The sequence below is a fragment of the Astyanax mexicanus genome, chromosome 24, assembly GCF_023375975.1.
Source record: "Astyanax mexicanus isolate ESR-SI-001 chromosome 24, AstMex3_surface, whole genome shotgun sequence".
NCBI lineage: Eukaryota > Metazoa > Chordata > Actinopteri > Characiformes > Acestrorhamphidae > Astyanax > Astyanax mexicanus.
This window is the reverse complement of record NC_064431.1, coordinates 7,054,047-7,075,191: the sequence shown is the minus strand read 5'-3', so window position 1 is coordinate 7,075,191 and position 21,145 is coordinate 7,054,047. Positions and strand designations below refer to the sequence as shown.

Below are 21,145 nucleotides of genomic sequence, written 5' to 3'. Positions count from 1 at the left end.
GATCAAATTGAGGCAACAATGTATTTGTTTGATGGAATTATTTATTAAATTTAACGAATTATAGCTAATAAATCGAGGGAACAATATATTTAATTGAGGGAATGATTTATTAAAGTAATGGAAAAATAACTATTAAATTAAGGGGAACAATTTATTTAATGAGGAAATGTTTTATGAAGCGATCAAATTGAGGCAAAAATGTATTTGTTTGGGGAATGATTTATTAAACTAAACGAATTATAGCTAATAAATTGAGGGAACAGTTTATTTAATTGAGGGAATGATTTATTAAATCTATGTGCTTCATTATTTATGTAATTATACTGCCTTGGCTTTTCATATCCAGGGCGTGATTCAGTGGCTTATCGCTGTGCTGCACTGAGGTCAGCTCTAATATAATTTAATGTAACAGAGACCCGGATGTTTGAAGGCCGCGCTGATCCCGGGTCAGTGAGAGACGCCGGGTCTGGCGGTTTTCTGTTGCTAAGCGACGGAGACGCTCAGACTGGAGGAGAAATGGTGGATTAGCTTTAGCGATGTTTCTGTAAATTCTGGGTGTTTCTGGCGGTTTCTGGCTGCAGATTCAGCTCGGAGAGGAGGAAACCTGGGAATGATGGATAACAGCGCAGTAAGATCAGTTTCTGTACTAATATATCCGCCTTAGCTTCAATAATAACAGTACATTTATCCAGCTAACGTTAATTTACTTTTATAGACATTTCTCTTTTTTAGAGTATCCTACTAAAGTAAGATAACTATGAGATAGATCTTTTATCAAGGTTTAAATTATATTTAGAAAATTAAACTGAGGGAATGATTTACTAAACCTGTGGAGTTGGAGTTATTTAGCTAGCTACTAAATGAAAGAACAGACTGTTACGATAAGGTAACACATTTTTTTTATTAAGTAAACGACTTATTAAACTAAACAAATTAGCTATATTTGTTAAATTGAGCTGTTTGTTACATTGAGGGAACAACTTATTCAGTCAAGTGAACCATTAATTAAACTGAGATAATTAATTATTAATCTAAAGGAATTATTTAGCTCATAATATTGATTAATATGAGGGAATAGAATGTTACAATGAAGGGAAAACTTATCAAATCGAGGGGACGATTTATTTAATTGAGAGAATGATTTATTTAACTAAAGGAATTATTTAGCTTGCTAATGCAATGATGTTTGTACAATGAGGGAACACTATTCAATCAAGGGCACGATAATAACCTGATGAAATGGTTTAGTAAACTAAGGAAATTATTGATCTTGCTGATAAATTGAGGGAACAATATTTAAGTGAGGGAATGATTTATTAAACTAAAGGAATTATAGCTATTAAATTGAAAGAACGATTTATTAAATTGAGAGAATGGTTCAGTAAACCCGAGGGAAGTATTAAGCTAGCTATTTTTTTATATGCATTTTTGCTTTTAATCTGAGACAGTAAATTGTTACAGTAAGGGGACAACTTATTAAATTGAAGAAATTATTTACTAAACTAACTGAACTGTTTAGCTTTTTAACTGAGGGTCAGGATTGTTATAATAAGGGGGCATGTTTTAAATGATCAGAATTGTTTATATCTGTAAAAGTTATTTTTCCACTGTGATACACTCCTTGATGCTTTGTAACTAACTATCTTTTTATCATAGAAAGCTATATATTATAGTGACAAACATAACATGTTATAAAGTGGTGTAAAGTATGTAATTAAAAAAAATGGATTTCAAAAGCCTTCTTATGAACAGATAAGATATCTTTATAAAGTCACATACTTATTCTGAATAATGTTCTATGTATGTTGCTATAGGTACATGTTATTATATTATATATAGGTTATATATCTACTTTAAATAGGTATAGTATATTTTCATATTTATTTATTTTTTGATAGGTTCTGTTTGTTCCTTATAACATTCTGCATTAAATAAGAGCCTGATACACACCTGGTCTGATTTTAAAGCTAGCTAGAATACTTATGTATATATATGTCTAGACTATATATATATATATATATATATATATATATATATATATATATATATATATATATATATTAATTTGTGTTAAAATTGTAACACTGATTTTTTTTTTTTTTTTTTTTTTGCAGAAAAGTCCAGTATACACTAACCACATCCTGTGAACTGTCTGGCTGGTCAATGGCTGGCTGATTGGATAGTCTTGAATCCCAAGATGGCCTCTGAGTCTGTGAAGGTGGTCATTAGATGCCGGCCTCTGAATGACCGGGAGAAGGCTCTTAACTGTAAGATGGTGGTGTCTGTTGACACCGGCTGCTGTCAGTGCTTCATTGAGAAACCGGAAGCTTCTGAGGAGCCACCCAAACAATTTACATTTGATGGGACTTACTTCATCAATCAGACGACTGAGCAGATGTACAACGAGATTGCGTATCCTCTGGTTGAGGTGACCTTTCCCAGTGTGGTTCAATGATATAAGTAGGGATAGACCATCTTAATGCCTGGGCACCAAGTTATCTGACTCCTTTTCCATGCCTTATCTAAAACAGTATACCATTACAGATAGACAACTCAGCCTGCAGGAGGAGATAGTACCATGTAGTGTATCGACTACAGTGAGGCTAAATTAACTGTAATCAAGATCAAGTTACACAACACAAAGAAGGATCCATATATTAAACATTAGTGAATGAACAGGTGCAGGAAGGTGCCATTTTATGAACTTTGCTTACAGTCTTAGGAAAACTTGGCACATGTACTCTACCGAGAATGCACATTATAAGACATTGGGACAAAAACAATGCACAACATATTTTAGATACAAAGACTATGCAAAGATGTTGTTTTATTATTTATTAATGTACCAAAAATTGGAGCAGACCAATTTAGTTTTCTGAGGATTTTTTTTCATTTATTTAAAACAATTAATCAGTTTTTGCATAAAGAGGTGTGTCTTAAAGTTAAGATAAAAAAGATTTTTTTTATTATCGGGAGATTTCTGTTTTAAATCCTGGTCATGCAGCATTCCATCAGCTGCGAGAGCCCTGGGACAATTTGACTTGCTCTCTCTGGGTGGGCACAGTAATTGGCGCTCTCTCCCTTTATCACTCCTAAGGTGATGTTGATCAGCACAAGGCTTCTGTGAGCTGATGTATCTGAACCGAGTTGCTGCGATTTCCTCCGAGTGCGCTGTGACGCTACTTAGCAATGCTGCATCAGCAGCAGTTTCAAAAGAGGCGGAGTCTGACTTCACATGTATCGGAGGAGGGGCATCACTAGTGATAGGGGGAGTAATTGGCTTGAAAATGACATGAGAATGAAAAGAAAAAAATGTTTTATCATATGATTAAGAATAATATTATCACAGAATTACCCTAAAATTAATATTATATTATTTTAGGGCCATATTGCCACATATTATTGTGAATATGGAAAACATGCTTTGAATTCCTTATCTTTTTTTTATCTGGTACTACAATAGGGAGTTACAGAGGGATACAATGGGACAATCTTCGCTTATGGACAGACTGGGAGTGGTAAATCGTTCACCATGCAGGGTGTGGCGGACCCTGCAGCTCAGAGAGGGGTCATACCGAGAGCTTTCGAGCATATATTTGAGACCATTCAGGTATGCCTCCTTAAAGTTATGAATTATGAGGATAAATAAATATACAGAGAGTACACCAAAACATCTCGCTTAATGCAGTAAATAAATAGTAAACAACCAATAAATGCAATGAACTTATATATATATATATTTCTATGAATCACATAATAATGAGGATGTTGAGAATAGATGACAATACACAAATGTTATGTGCATTACCAGTCAAAAGTTTGAAAACACATTCTCATTCAGTGTTTATATTTTTAATTTGTTGTCCTATATTGTAAATGAATACTGAAATCATCCAGAAACACATTAGAAATCATGTAGAAACTTAGAAGTGTTCAACAAACCAAAATACTCTGTGAAGCACTCAGGTGCTCTTTTCTAAGGGTGATGTTATCTTCTTATGTTTTCTGACACTGGTAACTCTGATTAACTTATCTTGTGCAACAGAGGTAATTCTGATAAGAGCCAGTTTCATCAATTTCATCAATTTATGATTAACCTACATTTCTTTATGTATTTTTTTTCTTTACTTAGTTAAGTAGTTCTTGCCATAATATGGATTAGAACATTACTTAAATAGGGCTATTTACTGTATACCAACTCTACCTCTTTACAACTTTACAACTGATGCTCTCAAACACATTATTTAAGCAATATACTCTTGACAAGTTCAGCGCAGCTGTTAACTGAAAGCCATTTCAGGTGATCCTGCCTCATAAAACTGACTGAGAAAATCCAGCCAAGATGTGCAAAACTGCCTCTACCTAAGCAAGAGGTGCTACTTTAAAGAATGTAAAATATTATAAAACATATTCTGATTTGTTTAACACTTTTTATGTTTACTACATATTTCCATATGTGTTTTTTTCTCTTTATAGTTTAGTAGACTTTAGTATTTATGTACACTGAACAAAAATATAAGTGCAACACATTTGGTTTTGCTTCCTTTATTATTGTGTCTAATCAGCATCTTAATATGCCACACCTGTGACTGGTGAATGGTTTGTCTCAGGAAAGGAGAAGTGCTCACTAACACAGGTTTAGACCCCATTTTGAACAGTATTTGAGAGAAAAGGGCCTTTTTGTGCGTAGAAAAAGTCTTTGATTAGCTCTATTTGATTTGATAGATCTTTGAGTTCAGCTCAAGAAAAATGGACGCAAAACCAAAAGTGTTCCCTTTATATTTTTGTTCAGTATACAATACAGAAAATGTAAAAATAATGAAAAACACTGTATATAACCTGTGTCCAACCTTCTGAGTGGTACTGTACACATGGTTAAATAATGGGTTGTATGTTTAAGTGTGCAGAAAACACTAAGTTCCTGGTGCGGGCCTCTTACCTCGAGATCTACAAAGAGGAAATAAGGGACCTTCTGGGGAAAGACAGCAAACTGAAGCTGGAGGTATGTTGACATTAGAATACAGTGCAGTAGCACTGGGGCCTGTATTCAGATTGTATGGTTTGCCCAAGTAGGAACCAGAAAGATTTGCCGTACATATGGATGCCAGCCACAGTCAATGATGGTACCAGAAGGGATTAAACATGGGCTTTGTCTGGGTTGCACACTGCACATGGCGCCTAGATGCGGCCTATGGGTGGGACTATACATCGATATCATGATATATTGCACTATTTAGATCATATTGTAATTATATGTGGTGTCAAATATTATTAGATATTTTTATTGAAACATAGGTGCTCTAACCTCACTAGCACTTGCCCTCCAGTTTGTAATGAAGTTTCTGTTTCACTCCAAACTGAAACTTACACCATTAAAACCATAATTCCTGGTATTTGCTGATTTAGGAATATTTTATCCTCTTCAGTGAGAGAGAATCGTCTTGTGATATACTGTATCAAGTATTGCAGAATCACAGTATCATGATATCACTGTTATTGATATATATCACATTATTGTGATAATATCATATTGTGGGATGCCCTGTGATTTCCACCCCTAATGAGACCCATGTGAGATAAAGGTGGGCTGTAACGAAGCCCAAGGGCATTCCAGTAACAACACACCAAGTGCCCATGCACACTAATGCTACTAATCTGTGCAAAACAAAAAATACTAGACTGTATATCATTATCTTAATTTAGCACATGAGAAAAATGAAATCTAACATGTCTTATGAATCATTACTTTTGTCCACAACGCATGTATTCATTGGAACATGTTCAATTATATAAATAAATAATGTTGAGTAATGCAGTGTATGATTGGAGGGATTCTGCTATCTGTTTGTGTATAATAAACAGCTGAAAGAGCATCCAGAGCGCGGTGTGTACGTGCGAGATCTGTCCATGCACACGGTGCACAGCGTGGGGGAGTGCGAGCGGATCATGGAGCAGGGCTGGAAAAATCGCTCAGTGGGATACACACTCATGAACAAGGACTCCTCTCGCTCCCACTCCATATTCACCATCCACCTGGAGATCTGCAAGACAGGTGTGTGGGACCTCAATCTGCAAACATCACATCTTATGCGGTCTAAAGAGCTGCCACTATGATCGGGAGATCGCTTGTTCGAATCCCGGTCATGCAGCTTGCCATCAGCTGCAAGCACCCTGAGAGAGTACAATTGGGCTTGCTCTCTCTGGGTGGGCACAGTAGATGGTGCTCTTTACCCTCATCACTCCTAGGGTGATGTTGATAAGCACAAGACGTCTGTGAGCTGATGTTTTAGAACCGAGTCGCTGTGCTTTCCTCCGAGTGCGCTGTGATGCTATTTGGTAATGCTGCATCAGCAGCAGTTAGAAAAGAGGCGGTGGCTAACTTCACATGTATTGGAGGAGGCCTGTGCTAGTCTTCACCCTCCTTGTATTGTGCCATCACCTGTGATGGAGGATATACAGCTGAATAGCAGCTGTATCTGTGGGACAATTAGCCTAGCTAATTTGGGAGAAAATGTGGAAATGTTTGAAATTCATTTTAAAAAGGTTTTATTTAGAGATCAACCTTGTTACAGACATTTCTCCAAAAATTGCTAATTGCATAGCAAAAATGAGACATAAAATACTTTTGAGGTTAAGGAGTCAAAACTAAGAATTTGGCTATACAGCTGACAATAGTAGTAAAACAAAGTTTCCAGCAAAAAAAATCTTGGCTATAAAAAAAATAGAATAAACATATAACTGGCTAATAAATCAGAGAATCCAGGTACTATACTGTTTAGAGCTGGACATGACAGTGTATTTGCAGCATCAAAACTAAAAGGATCTTAGTATTTGGATGAGAATCAGTTCATATTGAGACTAATGTGATTTTAGTAAATGATTGTGTTATTATTGTGGCAAATCTGAGCACAATGACCTCACTGAGGTTTACACTAAACCTAAAGTCATGCAGCACTGTCTCAGAACTACTAAGCAATAGGGTGTTCTAAACTTTTGACGGGTAGTGTATATAGGTATATCCCTATATAGGGGACTGTAAAAGGTAAAGGTTTCTGTGATGTGTCTTTGGCCATCTTGTCTCCCATAGCAATGCCTTCTGTAAGTTTTCGACATATATCAATCTCATGTGTTCACTGAGCTTATGAGTAAATAGAATATGTCGAAAACACATTTTTTTTGTTTTTCCTTGTTTGACATACCCATTTTAACCCAGTTAAGACTTTAGTGACGTTATTTTATAAGGTCATGTGTTCTAGGAGCAAGGATAATACTCAAATATGTAGAATAGGACCAATGACTTAGCTAACCTTTAGCTAGTCACTTGTATAGCCATCAGTATGAAATAGAAGTATTACAATTTTATCTGTTGTAATATGTTGCAATTCTTCAGGTGTTGAAAAGCTGTATTCATTTCTATTGTGTCACATTTGTGTATAAAGTGTGTAATCCAAATAGTACAAATAATAAATAGCTAAAATAAATTGTAGGAGTGTGCCATATTGTATCATATGCAATAATATGGGCAACATTTTTATATATTGTAAATGATATTATACCCTGATATATTGTGCCATATCACCCACTCCTTATTATCACATCCGGGTACTACTTTTTTTTACTGTTTTTAGCAAAAGAAAAATTCACAGTGTTCTCATTTCCCATTATATATCTACTAGAGACAGATTATATCTGTCCAGTATTATTTATTTTACTTTAACCCTGGATGTATGGACATATATGGAGTGCAATATTAGTTTTATTACATTCTGGATCATTGATTTCTGTTACAAGTCTGATAAAATTCTAGTATTTAAAAAAAACTAAATCTCAGTTAGGGGTATGCAATTTAATTTCCATTTTGTTGTAGTAGTGTATTCTTGAAATATTTTTTTTTATTTAGTGTTCTGTCATATCGCCAAGAATATCGTTAATTGCCAAAAGAGTATCATTATCGCGAAAATACCATGAAATATTGTGATATAATTTTAGAGCCATATTGCTCACCCCTAGTAAATAGTACAAATAATTTCAGAATTATATGTGTGAAGTATGTATAAGGGCATGTTTTCTATTATATGTCCAGATGCTGCTGGTGAAGACCACTTAAGAGCAGGCAAGCTCAACCTGGTGGACCTGGCCGGCAGTGAACGACAGTCCAAGACCGGTGCCACAGGTGACCGTCTTCAGGAGGCCACTAAAATCAACCTGTCCCTGTCCGCCTTGGGTAACGTCATCTCAGCACTGGTGGACGGTCGATCCAAGCACATCCCGTACCGCGACTCTAAGCTGACTCGGCTGCTGCAGGACTCTCTGGGGGGTCACACACGCACCCTCATGGTGGCCTGCCTCTCTCCTGCGGACAACAACTACGAGGAGAGCCTGAGCACCCTGCGCTACGCCAACCGCGCCAAGAGCATCCAAAACCGGCCCCGCATCAACGAGGATCCGAAGGACGCACTGCTGCGAGAGTACCAGGAAGAGATTAAGCAGCTACGGGCACTCATCTCTGGCCAGCTTGGCACCGACAACCTAAGCTGTAAGCATCAACACAACCTGCACATTATTGAGTTATGAAATAACCGAAGCAGCTCATTTCAAGTTAAAATCCCATGGATTTCCATCTCTGCCTTCCATCTCTCACAAAGACGTGTGATGTTTAAACTGTCGGAGCAATTTATCTAAACTCATCATCAACAAAATTGTTGCAAAAATAGTTGCACCCAGAAGGAAGTGTCAGATTGCAATTTTACAAGGGACAGTGAATTCATAAATAATAAATAATAATAACGGATATGGGAAAAGCTTGGTCATGTTTATTGAGCTAGACACACAGAAGTAGTGTGAAACACATGTCTCTATAAGTCTTGAGTTCTAGATATTCCACATGGTGTCCTGCAATAATCCTCAAATGCATGCAGCTCAAATATTCACAAAGTTAACGCAAATGTTGAGTGTTGATAGCAGATCCTGTAACATCCCACACATTTTTTATTACTTTTTATACTTATTATAATGCAGGAAAGATCTTAAGAGGCAGCAGTATGTGCACAAGCATTCTCCGGTTGGAATAGTGCACCAGTGTGTGTAGGTCAGTTGGTTACAGGACTCCCCTAACACAAATACTGGGCTGCAATAAAGACCAAAATAAAATCTGGCATTGCATTTTGACTTTTGCGCTGAGTGCAACTGTTTTATGATGAGGAGTGTACATCTATAATTTACCAAGTGACGGAAATGTGCTGTCTTTTTTTGCTCCATTAGCTTTCTTAGCAAGTCAGACATCAGAGGGGACTCTCGCTGTCCAGTCCAGACCCCAGAGCAGTACTGTGGAGAGTGAAGCTGAAAAGGAGAAGATTAAGCAGGTGGGTGGAAGATTAAACAGAGAACAGAGAGGTTGTCCCTCCTGGCTAATCACTTAACCTCGTTACTTTCCCAGACCTGGATTAAGCAATACACTAGCCCTACTAAAACCCACTCACAGCACCAGTTTAATATGTACATGACATTGTGTCTGTTTTCTGTGTGTGTGCAGGAGTATGAAGGCAAGATTGCCAGGCTGCAAGCAGACTACAACGCTGAGCAGGAATCCAAAGCCAAGCTACAGGAGGACATCACTTTCTTGAGAGAATCCTATGAGTTCAAGCTTTCCAGTCTGGAGAGGTTCAGAAGTGATCGGCCACATAAGACAGGTAGTGTTACAGTGTAGTATTGATTATGAAGTTTTGAAATAGGATATATGTTTCAAACTCTCCAGACTGGATCTGCTTTATAGTGCATCTCCATACTCTCCATAGAAAAGCTCAAGATGCTCAAAAACAACTGCACATGACACTAATCCCTCCAGTTTCAGGCTGCTGGAGCAGCTACTGGACAGGATGTTGCGAACCAAATCTATTTGTACTACATTAATACCAAAGCACAAACTTTTGCGACTAAATGCAATCAAATCCCCACAGCAGTGTTCTAACAGCTACTGTAAAACACTACCTGGCCAAAAAACAAGTCGCCACCTGGATTTTAGTAAGTAAATGATGTGGGGTTGCTACAGTTGGTCAGGTCTAGGTTCAGCAACAGTATGTGCTGAAAGAATCAGGTCAGCTGATTTACCTGAATATACTAAATACAGACCAGGTTATTCCATCAATGTTTTTTTTTTGCCTGATGGCACGGCCATATTCCAAGATGAAAACGTCAGGATTCATGGGGCTGGAATTGTGAAAGAGTTCAGGGTTCAGGGAGCATGAGATCCTCATTTTCACACATGGATTGTTCCCCACAGAGTCCAGACTTTAGCCCCATTGACAGCCTTTCGGATGTGCTGGTGAAGGCTTTGTGCAGTGGTCAGACTCTACCATCATCAATGCTGCAAGATCTTGGTAAAAAATCAATGCAACACTGGATTGAAATAAATCTGGTGACATTGTAGAAGCTTATCGAAACAATGACCCTGCAAATATGTGCCACAATTAAAGCTAAAAGTGGTCAAACAAAATATTAGAATGTGTGACCTTTGTTTTGTTGGCGACTTTTTTTTTGCCCAGGAAGTTTATAAAGCCTGGGGAAAAACAAATAGGTTTAGTCTACAGCAAAGAAGAAATACACTGACTGTAAATTGACTGTGCAATTTTACCTTAAGGGACAGCTTAGAATTGCCCACACCTGTATAAGTTTTGAGGTTGAACACTGGCCAGTGTGCTCATGGCAAGGCTATGGGGATTAGAGCGATTTGGAGCGAGTCACAAAAAGGTGCAGATCAGAGATATTAATGAACAGGAACTACTTCATTATTTGCACTGGATTTGATTAAGCTCCTCATCATTGTTCTGACTTTAACTCTGAGAACTTTCCTATGTTTTCTGTACTAACTACATAACACAGTACTGTACATTTACTTTTAGTACCTGAGCAGTACATTTTACAATAGACTACAATACTGAAATAGTCAAAGTACTAAAGAATTCAACATTTTTGTACTTTGTAAGTGTAAAGCTTAAAGAAAACTCCTGTGTTGGGATTACGTCATAGAAGGCATTACAGTCCACAGTGGACAGCAACTCTGTACTAGTGCTAAAATATTTTACTATCTAAAATGATTTTGATGTGTAGAAGTGTTGATTAATAACATTGTAGTAATTTTTTGCTCTGTGGAGCACTGTGTCAACCTTTGTTAACCTAGTGCTTTACTTTAAGGCCTTTATTGTCTCCATCCTTTTCTCCAGGAGATACCTCTAACAAAGAGGAGGCAATTTCTGTTAATGAGTCAACACCCAAGGCTTCAGACCCAATCCAAGATGGACTCAAGGTACATATCAATTTTTTCACTTGTTTATGGGAGATAAATTGGAGTAAAAAATCTCTTTGTTCATATGTGATGTGACCAAGGGTCACATCAGGAAAAGTACTTACTGTTTTGTACTGAATACGCAGGAGGATGAGCACTCAGGCGGCATCAGAGGGGGTCCTGAGGGAAAGCTAGTGCTTGTTGCCACGCCAAGCCCACTGGACCAGCAACATGTTTTGGAGAGGTGAGTGGAAAAAAAAATTACTTGATTGTGATGACTGAATACAAATACTATACCATGTACATATGCTTGGGTCATCTGATCATCTTTGGGATAGATAATGCAACTTTCAAAACTGTGTAAATAGTCCACTGGCTGGTCTCCTCCAAGTTGCTCAGTGTACTAAGATGCTGATTATGGCCCGAGGATCACGCATTCAGATCCCAGGTCATGTAGCTTCGCCATCAGCAGCCAGAGCCTGAGAGAGCACAATTGTCCTTGCTCTCTCTGGGTGGGTGGATGGCACTCTCTTTTCTCATCATGCCCATTGCTGTACATGTATCAGGGAAGATATGTGCCTAGCTGCTATTAAAATAAAATGTAAAAAATGAATGCAGATGACCAGTGTTATATTTGACAGGTGATTTTGATTTTATTTTAGTCTTAGTCTATTGACTAAGATGTATAATAATTGTTAGTTTTAGTCTAGTTTTAGTCTAATAATATACTTGTGGTTTTACTATTTTAGATTTGTGTTATTATTTTGAGATGTTTTATTGCTAACTTTTATTAAAACAAACAGTCTTTACGTTTTGTTACATTTAAATTATGCTACATTAAAATGTTTTAAAGCAACTATAAAGCTATTAAATGAGAAAAATAAAGATTCTAAAATTATAGACGTCTGCTGCAGATTTTTCAGATTTTTTACTAGCATTACAGGATTTCAGTAGCCTAGACTTTCATTATTTAACAACTATATTTTTGGAGCTCATCCAGTCTAGTAATAGCAGTGTTTAGCTGGTGTAAATCCAAAAAGTTCTCGTTTTATTTGGTTTGTCTTGTTTTCGGCAACGAATTTTTTTTTTTTTGTAATTTAACAAAGATAATGACAAACACATTACATTGAAGATGGACAGTATATCCAGATGAGAGTTGTGTATTGCCTGGCAGGCTTCAGCAGCTAGAGCAGGAGTTTGTTGGGGGAGAGCAGTCCAGGAATGAGGAGCTGAGACAGCGGAGGAGGCAGCGGAAGAGTCTAGCCAATCAGAGGAAGAAGCAGCTGATTGACGCACTGAAGCAGGGCAGCGAGGATGGGGACAGTGTGCTGCTTAATGTGTACGACTCCATTCAGGAGGAGGTTCATGCCAAGAACAAACTGCTGGAGGGTACACAGAACAAGGTAGGGACCTAGTGAGAGGTTAAGTTAAGATAAAGATAAAATTTGAGAATTTCATGGTGATTTGACGCAGTGCTAGGCAATACTGACATTTGTGAATTCAACATCATTACATTGTACAGCTCAAAGCTGCCAAGCTGGAGATCCGGGACTTGCAGGCAGAGTTTGAGACAGAGCGGGACGACTACCTGGCTAGCATCAGACGTCTGGAGCGTGAGACGCAGCTGCAGCAGGCTATCCTGGAACGCATGGTGGGTCTGGTGCGCAGAGACTGCAACTACAGCAACCTGGACCGTTTGCGTAAAGAGGCAGTTTGGGATGAGGAGAGTGGTGTGTGGAGAGTTCCTGAGGTGCTGGTGCAGAAGACAGCACTGCCTGCAGGTAAGCTCTTAAGAATAGACAAGAATGTGACCATTCAGTCACCATATACATGAAGTACCTTCTATTTTCGAATGTATCAGGTTTTGGCATTTTTAATTATTATGTTTTAAATGTTGAAGTAGCAAAGATGCATCAGAAAATGGAACAAATTTCCACAGGTTGTTGGATTGTCGAGTTGAATGTGATTCTAGGAATTTAGGAGAATTATTAATGTGATAGTTTGGTGAAAAATCTCATTTCCAAAATCCTTTTCATATGGAAATAAAAAATTATTGCTCACTGCTCTGCATAAATCATGCTGTTTTCCCTCAGAACTTTAGCACAGTGTTGTTTTCAGCAGATTTAAAAAAATGCTTACAGCTCAAAGCTATCTAAATACCTAGCATAAACTGTACATAGTAAATTGCACCTAACATGACATATTACATCCACCCTAAATATTGCTGCTCAGTGAGTGTGAAAGAGTGTCGGTATTTCCATCTGGAAAAGTCTGTTTTGCCACTGGAGTCCTCCTCACTCGCCATCTTTCGCTATGCGCTGTAAACATCCGCCACTATGCATGCACTCTAAACACCCACTGATTGGCTGAAGACGTAATCTTACTATACTTTAGCCAATCATTGCTTGTGCGGTTATCTCATCATCCCCTCCCTTGTGACCCACACACACAACGCACATTTGCACCTTTGTCTGTATGCGCAAAGTAAAAAAAAATTGAGCAGCTAAAGTAACGTGCAGTAACGGGGTGTCGAAAACGGTAACGGCGTTATAGTGACAGTCAGAGTAATTCCTTAGATTACTCCTTACTGAAAAAAGTAACTTCGTGTAGGTGGGGTTTATGAGGAGGGAAGAAAGATCTGCTTTTTACATTACTGCAGAAACTAGTGGGAATTACATAATTTTTAAATAATGTGTAATTTTTTTATTTTTTTATTGTTTGGTGTTAAAACATTGTTAATTACAAATACAAGCAATAGTGACAGTCTTGTTTAGAAATTTGTGATGTTCGATTGAGCTTCATAACACTGTCTTTTGAGCAGCATATAGGCTAATAAAAGCGAACTTTTCCAATTAAATTATATATTTTCTGACGGAGCCAACGCTTTCCATTGAACATGAATGGAATACATTGCTGTGCGTTTACGCAACTACGCAGTGTAAATGCAGCGTTAGGCTTAACGTAAAGGTTAGGTTGTTTTGTGAGTGTGTTTTATGTTAGTGATGGCCAGAATGTTTCTCTCTCACTCAGCAGTTCCTCCTTCAGCCATGAGCAGCTCCTCAAGACTCCCAGTACGCAGGAACTCTGCCTCGGACACAGGAGAGCATTTTATGGTACTTACACTCACTGCCTCACTCTTTTTGATTATTTGATTAGAATATATTTTTTAAAAATAACACTTTTAAAATAACTGTAAGAATTTTCACACAGCAAAATGCTCTAATAATACACATTTCCAAATGTCGTTTACCACAATCCCATGTAATTCCCAGGAATTTTTAATTATTTTTTAAATTTGACAGTTTTGTGTGTCTCACAGCTTGTCCAGAAATGTGCATCCATTAGTGATGGCTTAACCCTTGTGTGGTGTTCGGGTCTGAGGGACCCGTTTTAATTTTTCATCAAATGATACTAAAAAAATATTTTTCTAACTCAAACTCATTGGCATTGGCTCATTTTTTGTGAAAAACATATATCAAAACACATTTTCGATAAACACACACTATACACCCACGCCCCCCCCCCCCCAACATTGCTTCATTTGTAAATTTGAAACTAAACAAATTTTCTACTCATATCTTGAGTTAAATTCATTTTCTTTTACATTTTATTAAAAAAACTAATAAAAAAAGAGTAGTACATTTTTGAAAGAAATGTAACATAAGAAAGGTAAAGGGCAAATATTAACCATGTAAGCTGTTTATATTGCTTGCAATTTAGGTGAAGCAAGCATGTGTAAAGCATTTTAATGTAAAATTGCTTCATTTTGCTGACTTAAATACAAGTAACAAAGTAAACGAGTAACAAAAATATGAACAACACACAAGGGTTAAAGCACCAAACATTGCATGTCCAATTATAAGGGGCAAGCAAGAAATACCAATTCATGCATAATACTGTTTTAAACATCAATAATAAACTGTTTCATTAAAAGGAAATGTTGGATTCCCAAGTCAGATTTAAAGGTTTGTTAAGAAAACAAATTAAATATTGCGACATGCGTTTTGGCTGCATTGTGACCCAGCCTTTCACTAAATATGAACTAATTTTTAGACCTGCTTTTATCTAGGAGATATTTTTTTGGCTTGAATGTTTTTGATCTACACTTATAATAATGAATTAACTGACTTTATCTCCGCTGGCACAGAACAGGACACTCTGAATCAGACACACATAAGCCTAAGGTCATCATGCCCAATGCCAAGTGGCACAGGAGTCAGACTAGGCTCCCTCCAGGCCACAGCTTCAGCTCACTAAAGCCTATTTAGCTGATGAGTTGAATCAGGTGTGTTTAATTAGCGGGAGGAAGAGGGATATAAAATCCCTTAGCTTTAAAGTGTGAAGCAATAGAACTACGTCTGCATCCCAGTTGTGTAGTTCAAACTAACACTGTGAGCTATGTACTGTATATTAATATTAATAATGCAGATGTGGCAGGTTTGAACATAAAGCTAAGCTATTAAGTAAAAAAAAAATTTATAGTTTTATTTTAAATTTATTCCCATTTTCTCCCCAATATACTTGGCCAATTACCCAACCTACTTATTAGGACTCCACCTATCACTAGTTATGCCCCGACACCAGGAGGGTGAAGAATAGCACACGCTCCTTCGATACATGTGAAGTCAGCCACCACTGATGCTGCTGCATTACCAGCGCGCTCGGAGGAAAGCGCAGCTACTTGGTTACGAGACATCAGATTGACATCACACTAGGAGTGATGTGGTGAGAGAGCACCATCTAGAAAGCAAGGCCAATTGTGCTCTCTCAGGGCTCCAGTAGCCGATGGCAAACTACATGAACAGGATTCGAACTGGCCTCCTAATCATAGTGGCAGCGCTTAGCCAGCTGGACAGCTCGGAGCCCCAGTATCACAATATTCTCTTTTGTAATACTCTAATCAGTTTTTAAAAACACAGTATTGATTTTTTTTATTATTAGTTTATTATTAGTAGTACATGTAAAGATTGGTGTGAGACAGTGGTTCATTTTGTCTTGTGTTTGAACCCCGCCCACTAGAGAGCAGTGTTGTATTCTTCTTGTCTTCAGCTCCCACTGTTTGGATGAATAGTAATCTTTTCTTTTACTCATATTTTATAAATATGACAATGTGTTTTTTACATTATGATAGTTTTATTAAATTTGATTTAAAATATATATTTTGTTCAAATATATATTTAACTATTTAACACCTGTAGTGTAATAAGTATCTTATAGCCCAGTCCTTGCCCATACACAGCCCTATATGCAAATGCATAAGCACCTATATATGTGTTGTCTTTGTAGGAGGAGGAGGACCGCTATAAGGAGATGCTGAACCGGAGTGACAGCGAGCACATTGCTAGTAACTACTTTAGGAAGAAGAGAACGAGTCCACTTTTTGTGGGAGAGCCTAGCAAGGGTCTGGGTAAGAACAAAAGAAAAAAACAGCTCTACTGAAAACATCTATCAATTTATGTTATAAATCCTGTCACATACAATGCATGCGTTTTTACTGACCTGTTGATTAGCACTAAACTAGGTCAAGCAGATAGCATATCAGGTTCTGCTCTGACAGGTCAACTTGATAGCTCTGAGATAAGGAAGCTGTTACAAGTGGCATCATAAAGGAATACCAATCAGATCAACAGCACCCACAGTAGCACCTCATGCGGGCTTATATATAACCATGTCCAACATACTTACAGTTAAAGCTGGACGATATGGCCAAAATTGATATTACAATATATTTATTAATTAGATAATATATTAATATATTATAATGTTATAGATATGAACAGTATAAAACCCACCACTTGTGGTGTATGTAATCACACATTGGTAGAACTGGGTGATATGGTAACAATATTATAATTACATAATTACAATGCACAGTATTTATCTCACTATGCAAAAATGCATCAGCAGTGGCATATTCTCAAAAAACTGATTTACACTCAATGTAATAAAATGTAAAGTTGAGTCAGTGTTCTTTTAGCACTAATGGTCCCCTCAATATGCTTATTAAAGCATGTTGTCGATAAAATAAGAAAATGTATTACAATATGATTAAAATTAGTGAAAGTCAGTGTCTGTTGCACCATTTAAGGTGGCACAGGAAAGTTAGCTTGCTAGCTTGTCAGATGAACTTCTAGCATTTTTATGCTTGCTACCAGCAGCAGTTAGCTAAACTTAGTCTAATGAAAAAGCTTTACCACAAGCAGCAGTTAGCTAAACTTAGACTAATAAAAACAGTACCACAAGCAGCAATTAGCTAAACTTAGCCTAATGAAAAAACACTTCCACAAGCAGCAGTTAGCTAAATTTAGCCTAATGAAAAAGCTGTACCACAAGCAGCAGCAGTTAGTTAAACTTAGTCTAATGAAAAAGCTTTACTACAAGCTGCAGTTAGCTAAACTTAGACTAATAAAAACACTACCACAAGCAGCAGTTAGCTAAACTTAGCCTAATGAAAAAACTACCACAAGCTGCAGCTAGCTAAACTTAGACTAATAAAAACACTACCACAAGCAGCATTTAGCTAAACTTAGCCTTATGAAAAACACTACCACAAGCATCAGTTAGCTAAATTTAGCCTAATGAAAAAGCTTTATCATAAGCAGCAGCAGTTAGCTAAACTTAGCCTAATAAAAAGCACTACCACAAGCAGCAGTTAGCTTAACTTAGTCTAATAAAAAAGCACTACCACAAGCAGCAGTTAGCTAAACTTAGCCTAATGAAAAACACTACCACAAACAGCAGTTAGCTAAACTTAGCCTAATGAAAAGCACTACCACAAGCAGCAGTTAGCTAAACTTAGCCTAATGAAAAAATTACCACAAGCTGCAGCTAGCTAAACTTAGACTAATAAAAACACTACCACAAGCAGCATTTAGCTAAACTTAGCCTTATGAAAAACACTACCACAAGCATCAGTTAGCTAAACTTAGCCTAATGAAAAGCTTTACCATAAGCAGCATTTAGCTAAACTTAGCCTAATGAAAAAACACTACCACAAGCAGCAGTTAGCTAAACTTAGACTAATAAAAACACTACCACAAGCAGCAGTTAGCTAAACTTAGCCTGATGAAAAGCTTTACCACAAGCAGCAGCAATTAGTTAGACTTAGTCTAATGAAAAAGCTTTACCACAAACAGCAGTTAGCTAAACTTAGTCTAATGAAAAAGCTTTACTACAAGCTGCAGTTAGCTAAACTTAGCCTAATGAAAAAACACTACCACAAGCAGCAGCAGCTAAACTTAGTCTAATGAAAAAACACTTCCACAAGCAGCAGTTAGCTAAATTTAGCCTAATGAAAAAGCTTTACCACAAGCAGCAGTTAGCTAAACTTAGACTAATGAAAAAACACTACAACAAGCAGCAGTTAGCTAAACTTAGACTAATGAAAAAACACTACAACAAGCAGCAGTTAGCTAAACTTTGCCAAATTAAAAAGCACTACCACAATCAGCAATTAGCTAAATTTAGCCTAATAAAAACACTACTACAAGCAGCAGTTAGCTAAACTTAGCCTAATAAAAAAACACTACCACAAGCAGCAGTTAGTTAGATTTTGCCTAATGAAAAACACTACCACAAGCAGCAGTTAGCTAAACTTAGCCTAATGAAAAAGCTTTACTACAAGCTGCAGTTAGCTAAACTTAGCCTAATGAAAAAGCTTTACTACAAGCTGCAGTTAGCTAAACTTCTAATAAACTCAATAAATTCCAGGTGACTACCTCATAAATCTGACTGAGCTGAGTGTTTGTTTGTGTAACTCTTACTAAATTCTATGCATTCTTTCTTTATAATAGTTGACTTTATTGTTAATCTACAATGCAGAGCAATTTAAAATAATGAAAAAACAGTTACTTTAAGATGTGTCCAAACATTTAACTGGTACTGTAATTTTTTTATGTTAAAAAAAACTGATTTCTCCCAAAAGGGATAAATGGTTGATATGACTATTTTTTTTGGAAGGGCTGTTGATCTAGTTATTATAAAGAACAATGCTACATTGACCGTGCATGTGCTGATGATTACTTTACTCTACCTGCTGCAGTGGCAGGTAACGGACCATCCCACCCGACCACCAGCGGCTCCAGCCTCACAGCTGAGGGCCTCCTGCCCCGTCCCTTCCGCCTGGAGTCTCTGGGCATCCTGCCTGTCAGTGGCAAAGCCAAGCGCAAGAAGAACAAAACCCAGATCCTGTGTGATGGTAACTGACTGGTGATGATTTTTTTGTTTGTTTTTTTGCTTGTGTCTTCAGGGATACCCCATGTGGCTGACATTTGTGCCCTTTGTAATATCAGAGCTGTAGAGCTCAAACTTTGCTGCTATAGAGCTGCTTTTTATTTTAAGTGCAGACTGAAAGTTTTAGTTATTGCTTGGATTATTATTATTTTTTTTTTTTGTAGATATTCAACAGTCACTATATCATCGCTATTGGATCATTTTGCCACTTTCTCCTTTTATATAATGTGAATCTGGCAGTGGTTTTTCATATTGTCAAAATTTCAATGTAAATGGTCCAATAGAAAAGCTCTAAAATTACATACATTGGAAAGTTAAAGTGAAAGCCAGAAGTTCTTAATCAAGGTTTTCTTTCTTTCTTTAATTTATTTTTTACATTGTAGATTAATATTGAAGATAGGAAAATAATAAAAGGGACACATATGGAATTATGTAATAAACAGTAAAAAAAAGTGTTTGTCCTCCACAATCCCCTGATCTAAACCTGTTTAACTGAGATTTGAGGTGATTTGAGGTGATTTAATTGGGATGAGCTGGAGCTTCACAGCGTGAAGGAAAAACAGCAACTATTATTCAGCACCTCCAGGAACTCCTTCAAGACGCTGAGAAAACTATTCCAGGTGACTCTACCTCATGAAGACACTGAGATTAATACTGAGATGTGCAGATCTGTCCTCAAAGATAAATGTGCTACTTAGAAGAATCTAAAGTAAAAAACATATTCTGATTGTTTAACATTGGAGATTGTTTAACATTAACATGTTTACAGAATATAACAGATTATGTTCCTGTATAGCTTTGATGTCTTCAATATTAAATTTACAATGTAAAAATATCATGAAAAAAAAGAAAACACATTGAATGAGAAGAGGTGTGTCCAAACTTTTGATTGGAACTGTATCTGTGAAAGTGATTTTATCACTGTGAATTAATGAAGGGTCATAAACGTATACTTCCTAATATCAATGCTACCTAATATTATCTACATGCACTCATATTTTATTAGTACTATTTTGCCCTTACCCTTAATGTGAATGGGTCAACCATGTGAATGTTATATATGTATATTTCTTCAAAATGTGTATTTTCCTAGACTGAATGAATAAAATAAAATAAAAAGTTTAGTCATACATTTATTAAGAAATGTTGTGTACAACCTTCTTTCATTGTTTACGTTTAATATTCAGTCTTAAGAGCAATATATAATCTAATGTCTAACTAGAATCTTGCTTAGCTGAACTTATTAATGGGCCTTCATTTATTTAGACATTTTCTCTGCATGCCCGCTGTCTAAATTTTTAAAAGAATTTAGGCCCCTCATCACACCACTAAATAAACATGTAAATGTATACATACAGTATACATACAATCTATTATACAATAGAGAATTTACATTTTAATAGAAAATTAAACGGGCCATTTTGGAATGGTGTTTGTGTTAACAATGTGTAAATTATTATTCAAGATTTACTTTAAATAAATATACACTACTGGTCAAATGTTTTAAAATGCAGTGAACACAATGTTGCAGTAAACTGCCAGGGTCTTTAAGCAAAACAAATTAACTAAAAACTGGAAAAAAATAGTATAAAAAAACAGCTTACAAGTAGCAATGAAAAACTGAGCTTTGGA

At 36.7% G+C, this 21,145-nt stretch overlaps 1 protein-coding gene across 2 annotated transcripts; it reads left to right on the top strand.

Annotated features, from left to right (window-relative positions):
• The first annotated feature begins 480 nt into the window (after positions 1-480).
• kif17 (kinesin family member 17) lies at positions 481-20,657 on the top strand. Of its 2 annotated transcripts, none has more exons than XM_022682321.2 (15): positions 481-628; positions 2,115-2,428; positions 3,464-3,610; positions 4,901-5,002; positions 5,863-6,052; positions 8,084-8,536; positions 9,262-9,362; positions 9,533-9,689; positions 11,220-11,302; positions 11,428-11,525; positions 12,456-12,684; positions 12,804-13,062; positions 14,315-14,394; positions 16,568-16,688; positions 19,323-20,657. In XM_022682321.2, exons 2-15 carry the CDS (start codon positions 2,198-2,200, stop codon positions 19,484-19,486), a joined length of 2,415 nt encoding a protein of 804 aa, XP_022538042.2. In that variant the 5' UTR covers positions 481-628; positions 2,115-2,197; the 3' UTR covers positions 19,487-20,657. The 2 variants fall into 2 exon arrangements, with proteins under 2 accessions (XP_022538042.2, XP_022538041.2); XM_022682320.2 differs by having other exon boundaries at positions 14,312-14,394.
• The last annotated feature ends 488 nt before the right edge of the window (positions 20,658-21,145 follow it).

Excerpts from the sequence above, each read along its gene's own strand:
- kif17 (XM_022682320.2), top strand. The coding sequence starts at position 2,198 with ATGGCCTCTGAGTCTGTGAAGGTGGTCATTAGATGCCGGCCTCTGAAT. Across the intron at positions 5,003-5,862 it reads ACAGCAAACTGAAGCTGGAG|CTGAAAGAGCATCCAGAGCG; the intron begins GTATGTTGACAT and ends TATAATAAACAG. Across the intron at positions 11,526-12,455 it reads CAGCAACATGTTTTGGAGAG|GCTTCAGCAGCTAGAGCAGG; the intron begins GTGAGTGGAAAA and ends ATTGCCTGGCAG.